General features: G+C 59.1%; 4 protein-coding genes across 4 annotated transcripts; 2 read left to right on the plus strand and 2 right to left on the minus strand.

Annotated features, from left to right (window-relative positions):
- Positions 1 to 153: 153 nt before the first annotated feature.
- Positions 154 to 1,759, plus strand: SPRG_21483 (hypothetical protein; the record flags this gene model as incomplete). The annotated part of the gene is made up of 2 exons (XM_012354846.1): positions 154 to 723; positions 800 to 1,759. The coding sequence occupies 2 exons, from the start codon at positions 154 to 156 to the stop codon at positions 1,757 to 1,759; spliced, it is 1,530 nt and encodes a 509-aa protein (XP_012210236.1).
- A 605-nt stretch (positions 1,760 to 2,364) lies between these two features.
- Positions 2,365 to 3,344, minus strand: SPRG_15003 (hypothetical protein). Its single transcript, XM_012354847.1, has 3 exons — positions 3,318 to 3,344; positions 2,782 to 3,270; positions 2,365 to 2,744 (listed from the first exon to the last, which is right to left on the minus strand). The coding sequence occupies exons 2-3, from the start codon at positions 3,214 to 3,216 to the stop codon at positions 2,397 to 2,399; spliced, it is 783 nt and encodes a 260-aa protein (XP_012210237.1). The 5' UTR covers positions 3,217 to 3,270; positions 3,318 to 3,344; the 3' UTR covers positions 2,365 to 2,396.
- A 344-nt stretch (positions 3,345 to 3,688) lies between these two features.
- On the plus strand, positions 3,689 to 4,565 carry SPRG_15004 (hypothetical protein; the record flags this gene model as incomplete). Its single annotated transcript, XM_012354848.1, has 4 exons — positions 3,689 to 4,026; positions 4,094 to 4,333; positions 4,386 to 4,416; positions 4,470 to 4,565. The coding sequence occupies 4 exons, from the start codon at positions 3,689 to 3,691 to the stop codon at positions 4,563 to 4,565; spliced, it is 705 nt and encodes a 234-aa protein (XP_012210238.1).
- An 898-nt stretch (positions 4,566 to 5,463) lies between these two features.
- SPRG_15005 (hypothetical protein) lies at positions 5,464 to 7,721 on the minus strand (the record flags this gene model as incomplete). The annotated part of the gene is made up of 2 exons (XM_012354849.1): positions 5,464 to 6,999; positions 7,047 to 7,721. The coding sequence occupies 2 exons, from the start codon at positions 7,719 to 7,721 to the stop codon at positions 5,464 to 5,466; spliced, it is 2,211 nt and encodes a 736-aa protein (XP_012210239.1).
- Positions 7,722 to 7,982: the final 261 nt, after the last annotated feature.

Here is a 7,982-nt window from a genome sequence, read left to right on the forward strand (position 1 = left end):
CGACCCCTACGACTACTCATCGACACGGGCGCCCGTCACACGCACGAGCTCATTAAGGACTCGTGGCGCGCCGACCATGGCTGGTACGACCCCTACGACTACTCAGCGCTTCCGGTGGACTTGAATGGTCACGGCACGCACACGATCGGCACCATGACGGGCAAGAACGGCTACGGTGTTGCCCCCGGCGCGCAGTGGATCTCGTGCCGCGGTCTGAGCGGGAAAACGGGCTCGACCTGGGCGCTCCTCGAGTGCCTTCAGTTCATGATTTGCCCGACGCTGCCGGATGGCTCGAACCCCGACTGCTCTAAGGGCGCCCACGTCGTCAACAACTCGTGGGGTAGCAAGGAGTACAACCCGATCTACGAAGACGCGTTTGCCGCTCTTCACAAGGCGGGTATCATTCCGGTCGTCTCCAACGGCAACAACGGCCCGGCCTGCGCGACCACGGGCAACCCCGGTGGGTACCCCAACGTCATTTCGGTCGGTGCCATTGGCTCAAGCAACAACGAACCCACGAAGCTCGCGTACTTTTCGTCCAAGGGCCCCGCCACGTACCGCGACAAGAGAGGCGTCCAGCATACGGTTGTCAAGCCGACGATCTCGGCCCCTGGCTATTTCACTCTCTCAGCAACCAACCAGAGTGACCACGCCACCGCCAATTTCGCCGGTACGTCGATGGCCGCGCCGCACGTCGCTGGTGTCATTGCCTTGATGAAGTCGGTCAAAAAGGGCTTGACGTACGACGAGATCTATGAGCACTTGACGACGACCGCCGACCGTGACATGCTCGACTGAGACCGCCAAGTGGTACACGAACGATGTCAACAACACGGTGTACGACGGCGCGCTCAACTGCGGTGGCGTCTCGGACACGGCATGGCCCAACAACCGGTACGGTTACGGCCGCATCAATGCCGACAAGATCTTCAAGGACGGCAAGTTTGTCTCGACGCCCGCGCCAACGACCAAGGCACCAGTGTCCCAGCTCGCCAACATCAAGTCGTTTTGCACGTACAAGAAGACGGTGCTCTCCGAGTGGAACAACCAGCTCTTCATCGACACGATCAAGAACAACAAGAACGAAGGCTTCGTCATCGACCTCAAGTACAACATCATCCAGTCGGCGAGCTCGGAGGATGGCTGCTTGTCGCTGATCAAGGATTCGAGCAACACCAACGCCGTCGCGCTCCGCGAGTGCAAGGGCGACGCGACGCAGATCTGGAAATTTGACACCGTCGCCAAGCGCATCGTCCACCCGCAGTCGGGCTTTTGCTTGACGTCGAACGCCGCCAAGCTCGGCGCCGGCCCCAGCGTCGCCCCGTGCTCGTCCGGTGCCGTGAGCCAGTACTTTGACCAGTGCGACAACGTCAAGGAGAAGAGCTACGTCAAGCTCATCACCAAGAACAACAAGGTCATCTCCGAGTTCTACTCGGGCGTCTACGCCGACTGGGTCTCGGACTCGGTCAACGAGCTCTTCACCTACGACGCTGCGGCCAAGACGCTCCAGGTCACCAGCAACGGCGAGTGCCTCGACGCGTTCCGGGACGGCGACAAGTTTGGCCTCCATACGTACGCCTGCGACGCCACCAACGTTAACCAGAAGTGGATCATCGACGCGGCTGGTCACAAGATCAAGCACGCGACGCACAGCAACTTGTGCTTGGACGTGGACCCGACCAACTCGACGCACGCGGCGCAGGTCTGGGAGTGTCATAACGCCAACTCCAACCAGTGGATCGACGCGGTGGCCTATTAGATAGCATAATGCGAGTAATTGCGCTCTCTGGAATAAAAATCTTGGATTCGACCACATTGAAAGCGATTGTCATGTGTATAATTTAGTTGTGATATGTAGTGGAACGAGCTAGCGTAACAGTTTTGGCCGCGATGGCCATCGGCGGCGTCGGTGAGCGTCGGCGCGGTGTTTGGAGACCATATCCGCATATATGAGTCCCATCGGTTCTAAAGTACCACGAACCGTGTCTTGGATGGCGCGACCCACGGCTGTGCTTTTGCTGTTGGCCTGGTCTCCCTTTTGTACTCGGAGCCCAAATGGCATGAGCACCGAGATCGTCCTTCTCTCTCGCTACAGAGCCCGCACGGCGACGCCACCTACATCATTTTGGACTCTCTAACGTGTGATCTAGCACTCTGGCGAGTATGGGCGATTTACATGCGTTAGCCGCGTCGGTGGCCTTGATTGCAGCGATGCGGGTACACGCGATTTCCCACGTAGTACGTACACATGTTTTTGCGTAGCTGCGTTGACTCAGCGTAGTACAGAACGCGTCGCGTGAGAGGGTTGTCGCGCGATGGTGCTGTCTGCACCGTTGCCAAGCGCTCTTCTTGATAAACGACTAGTACGAGTAAAAGTTATGCATGTCGTTATTCAACTACTCGTCGTCCGTTGTGCGATCGCGTAAAGGAATGACGCGACGAATCCAGCGCAATTGCGTGCCAGCCTTGAAGGTATTTTTCGTGAGAGGACGCCACTTGTTGCGCGCCTCTGGATCGTAATACCGGAACGCGAGCGACTTGTCATTGTGCTTGGCGTGGACGCACGTCGTGTGCTGCATGCACATGCGCTCGCCGCTGATAGGATCGACATAGTTGTGCTCCATCGTCGTCACGTGGAATGTGCCCGGAGGACGGCAGTACTTCTTGAGGTCTGCAGCGAGATTGTTGGAGAAGAGGCTGATCGAGATGTGATCCATGTACGCCGCGGCGTCGATCGCAAAGCCCTTCGTTTTAAAGAATTGTCGGAACTTGCCGAGGAACGGCCGACGGCAGCGCACCGCCGGGTTTCAAGCCGTTGGCCACCAAGAAGCCTTGAAGCTCCTCTTCCTCGAACGCTTCCATTTGCAGCTCAAGGACCTTCGCCGCCCCCTCGATGGCCGTTCGGAAGCAGTCTTGCCGCTCCGACGCGGCCTTGGCGCCCACGGGTTTCGGCTTCTTCTTCGTAGGCTTCGGCTTCGTCTTCTTTCTTGAAGGCTTTTGCGTGGACGAGTCGATGGGCTTCGCGCTGCTGGCGGCGCGCACGACGGGCGTGGCCTCGACCAGCATTGCCACCGTAGGCTCGGTCTCGACCACCACGACAGTAACGTCGGCCGCGACGGGGTGGCAGCTGCGGCGCATCTCGGCGACGGCCGACGCGTGCTCGAGCGCGGCAATCGTGCTCTTCGTGGCTACGTTGCTTCGATGCGCCGCGACCATCGTCCGTTGGATTGGTTGCTGGCCTCAAGTCAGTGACCGGTGTGATGCGTGTGTCTAGTCACCATCTCTAGTATAATAGAGCACAAGTAATGGCACTCAACTTTTGCATGGGTTTTATCAAGTATGGCTGGCTGGCAGCATGCCAGCAGTGCTGGCATGCAAGAGTACTCTTGTGGCATGCTGCCATACAAAGTGTGCGTGTGCTGGGGCCAGCACGCGCACACTATGTATACTGGCGCCGCCAACAGCGGAATGAAATTTCATTGAGATACAAACATCAAGTATAAACAGAGATAGCCAATCACGTAGCTCGAAAAAAGACCTACGAGAGACGATTGGGCAGCTAACAGTTGACGCACCTTAGCGGATGAGCACGTCAATCCTACCGGTAGATTTGCCTAGAGCCAGCCGACTTTAACCCTGCGCCGCCTATCTGCATCGCCGACCAAGCGCTACGCTCCCGACCAGCGGTATGCTCATCGCTGCCGCGTGCATTGCGTCCATCCATGTGTGTATTGCGAGCTTGGAAAAGCTCAAGGACGACAACCAGGAGCTCTATGCCAAGCTCGTTGCGCGCTGTCGCCAGCGAACGCCGGCGGCCGGGAGCCCCGTCAAAATCGGCAGCCTCGCGTGCGTGCACTGTATCGAAGACGCGGTCTTGTACTACTTCCTCTGCGAGAAGCACTGGAATGTACTCTACTTCTCGGTCGCGGACCCGGCGCGCGGCCGCCCGTACGACTTGACGCCGGCGACGTCGGGGAAAGGCGAGCACTACGTCCTGTCGTCCAAACACCTCGTGCACGTCAAGCCGTGAGAGCCCGCCGAGTGCATCCCGATTGCCGAGTGGGTCTACGACACTCGGATGGTTGCTCCGGAGCATCCCGCTCTTCCAGCAGCTCCTTCGGCGCCGCATGGTCATGCACTCGAGACATTACGTCCGGCAGCGCATGTACCGCAGCACGACGCTGCTTGGACAGCTGCATTGCGGCCGACCGATGCATGCGTCGGCGCTGCGCGAGATCCAAATGCGAACGAGCCACCGCATCCAGTCGCAGCGCGCGCTCCGTCTTGCCGCCACCAAGCCGTCCATGTCGCTGGCCCACGCGCACGCAACCCAGTACAAACGCTCTGCCATCATATTGAACCAACTCAATAATTTGTGCCAATAGGTTCAAGGAGCTCGAGGCACAGCTCGTCGACGTGCGCGCAGGAGCCCACCACGCCTTGGTTGACCTCGTCGCGGCCATTCGAAGCGCGATAACACGACACTCTCCGCGCTGAACGCAGCCGATATGTTTGAAATGCGCCACGCGTATCCTGGCTGGACGTCGCTTTCGATGCCCATCTGAAACGCGGTGACGCAGGACCAGGCGCGCCAAGTGCAGAAAGACTTGACTACATTTCCAGCATTCCTGCGGCGAGAGCAGTAGTGTACGTCGTTGTGCAGCCGCTCTACGCCATGGTACGCCTTTTCATTTGTATAACGAAGCCCCGCTGAAGAATCGTTTGTACCTAGTTCATGGTGACGCAGGAGGCGCAGCTCTCGCAAGAATCGCTGACGGTCGCCATGAGCTTTCTCCAAGACGCGCGCGTACGCTTGACGCCAAGCGACGCGGACGGCCTTCGGTTCCTTCACTCGCAACAACGGCGCGAGCCAGCGGAGGCGCCGCCGCCCATGCGCAAGCGCCGAGTATATATATGTATGCAGATCCATAAACATAGTACATATCAAGAAGACGGTGTTGGTCTACGCGTACTTCTTCAAGCACGCAGCAAGGCTGTCGAAGGCTTCCGGTGCGACGTCGTCACAGAGAGACCTTTTATCAAGCATGGCCTTGGTGTTGGCCACTAAGAGGGGCGTCTTTTTAGTCGTGGCGAGGGCCAAGGCCACCCACAATGAGCCGCCGTCGAGGCCATTCATGTTCACGACAACCTAAACCTCGAGTGCTTTGCTCAAAAGGTTCGTCTTCCACGAGTTGTCGTCTTCCACACTGCCGCGCAGCGCAGACGGCGCTGAAATGCAGAAGGGTGCTAGTCTCGAATCGTTTGTCTAAAAACGCGCATCAAGCATGGATCGCCTCCGCGCTTCTGCCACCAACGCTTCCTCCGTCAGACCGGTGTACCACAATCAAAAGACCACTTTATCTCTACTTTACTTGTGCCAACATTGACAAAGCATGGAATCAAAAAAGATGAAGTATTACTTGATATAATACCAGTCTACGCAAAGATGCAAAAGCAGACTACTTAGTACGCGACAGCGTCGATCCACTGGTTGGTGTTCCAGTTATGGCACTCCCAGACCTGCGCCGCGTGCGCCGGGTTGGTCGGGTCCACGTCCAAGCACAAGTTGTTGTGCGTCGCGTGCTTGATCTTGTGGTTGCCGGCATCGATGATCCACTTCTGGTTGCCGTTGGTGGCGTCGCAGGCGTACGTGTGGAGACCGAACTTGTCGCCGTCGCGGAAGGCGTCGAGGCACTCGCCGTTGCTAGCCGCCTGGAGCGTCTTGGCCGCAGCGTCGTAGGTGAAGAGCTCGTTGGTGGTGTCCGAGGCCCAGTTGGCGTAAAGACCCGAGTAAAACTCGGAGAAAACCTTCTGGTCCTTGGTGATGAGCTTGACGTAGCTCTTGGCCGCCGGCGCGTCTTGGCACTTGGTAAACCACTGGCTGACACCGCCCGTGCACTCAGCGACGAACGGGGCAGCGCCGGGCGTGGCGTGGGCCGACTCGAGGCAGAGATTGCGCACGGTCAAGTGGCGGAGGCTGTGCGAGTTGGGCTCGAAGTCCCACTTCTGCGCCGAGCTACCCGTGCAGGTGTAGAGGCGGAGCTTGTTGGCGCCCTGGGTGTCCTGGTACACGTCGAGGCACGTCGTGTTGCTGCTCTGCGACTGGATCGACTTGTCGTCAAAGTTGTACCAGAACTTTTCGTTCAAGTTCTTCTTCTCCGTGTCGACAAAGAGCTGGCCGTTCCACTCAGAGAGAAGGTTGTGCTTGTAGTTGCAGAGCGAGAACTCGGCCGGTGTGGGCACCGCAGTCGGGGCGGGCGTCGCCGGGGCGGCCGGGAGCTTGCCGTCCTTGATGATCTTAGCGACGTTGACGCGGCCGTAACCATACCGGTTGTTGGGCCACACCTTGTCGTCGACACCGCCGCAGTTGGGCGCGCCCGGAAGCGTGCGGTTGCGCGTGAGAAGCCACTTCTCCGGCTCGGCCTGCAAGATCGCCTGCTCCGTCGTCGTCGTGAGGAAGTGGTAGATCTCGTCGTACGTCAAGTCCTTCTGCACCGACTTGAGCAAAGCAACGACACCGGCGACGTGCGGCGCCGCCATCGACGTGCCCGCCTTGTAGTCGTAGAACGTGTCGCTCGAGTTGACGGCCGAGTACGTGAAGAAGCCGGGCGCCGAGACGTCGGGCTTGACGATCGTGTGCACCTGGTTCAAGCGGTCGACGTACTTGGCCGGGCCCTTGGACGAAAAGTACGCGAGCTGCGTCGGGTCGTCCGTGCGCGAGCCAATCGCACCGACTGCGATGACGTTGGGGTAGCTGCCCGGGTTGCCGGCGGTCGCGCAGGCAGGGCCTTCGTTGCCGTTGGCAAAGATGGGCGTAATGCCCGCCTTGTGCCACGCGTCAACGACGTCCTGGTACCACGGATCCGAGCTCGAGTCGCTGCCCCACGAGTTGTTGACGACGTTGGCGCCCTTCTTGCAGTCGGGGTGCGACCCGTCCGTCTCGGTCGGGCACATCATGAACTCGGCGCACTCGATCAAGGCCGCGTTGGTGCCGCTGCCCTTGTACAGGCCGAGGCAAGCAATGAACTGCGCGCCGGGGGCAACACCAATGCCGTAGTCGCCGACCATGTGCCAATCGTGTGGGTGCCGTGGCCGCTGAAATCGTTGGGCTCCGCCGTCTGGTAGTACGGGTCGTACCAGCCCTTGGCCGCGCGCCACTTGGACTTGATGGATTCGTGCGTGTGGCGGACACCCGAGTCGATCGAGCCGATGATGATGCCTTCGCCCTTGGTCGTCTTCCAGACATCGGTGGCGCCGATCGTCGTGACACCCCACTGGATGCCAGTCGGGCGCGAGTTATCCGCGGGCGAGTTCTCGGCGCCATCGTCCTTCTTGGTGAGGACCGGGCTTTCCTTGATCGTCTTGACGACGTCGACCTTGAGGACGTTGTCGAGCTTGGCGATCTTGTCGGCGAGCGCGCGGTCAACGTTCTCGACCGTCGCGGCTTTGGTGATCCAGAACGCCTTGACCTTGCGGTCACCGACGACGCTGGAGAGTGTTTCCTTGTGCTCGACCGCAGCGGCCGAGAGCGCCGAGTAGACAACCTCGCGGCGCTCACCAATCGGCGTCGATTCGAGGCTCTCAAGGCCCGTCGTCGCCGACGGCTTGAAGGTCACAAATGCCGTGAACGTCTGCTCCTGCTCGAGCTTGCGAAGCGCCGAGCTCGTGATCTTGGCCTGGGCCGCCGCCGCGAGGACCGACAAGATGAGGACAATCTTCATCGTTCGAGTACAATTGAAATTGTAAAATGAGCGGATCTAAGCGTCGACATCGCGCGCCGCCGTCCACGCCCATCTGTTGCGCCAGCTGGGTGGGTCAAACGCGCGATCTGATTTCAATCAGAAAAGCAAACTGGTTTGGGTCCTTTCTCAATTTGAACCTCAAATCGTTTCTTGAACGTTGTGTGTTACACCGGTTGCGTCCATTGGCATGTCGTAAGGTTTAATGTACAGCAACGTATACGCAGCTACATAGTGCAAACT

This window comes from Saprolegnia parasitica (genome assembly GCF_000151545.1).
Source record: "Saprolegnia parasitica CBS 223.65 unplaced genomic scaffold supercont2.186, whole genome shotgun sequence".
Taxonomy (NCBI): domain Eukaryota; phylum Oomycota; class Saprolegniomycetes; order Saprolegniales; family Saprolegniaceae; genus Saprolegnia; species Saprolegnia parasitica.

Excerpts from the sequence above, each read along its gene's own strand:
- SPRG_15003 (XM_012354847.1), bottom strand. The coding sequence starts at position 3,216 with ATGGTCGCGGCGCATCGAAGCAACGTAGCCACGAAGAGCACGATTGCC. Across the intron at positions 2,745-2,781 it reads GCGGTGCGCTGCCGTCGGCC|GGCTTTGCGATCGACGCCGC; the intron begins GTTCCTCGGCAA and ends TTTAAAACGAAG.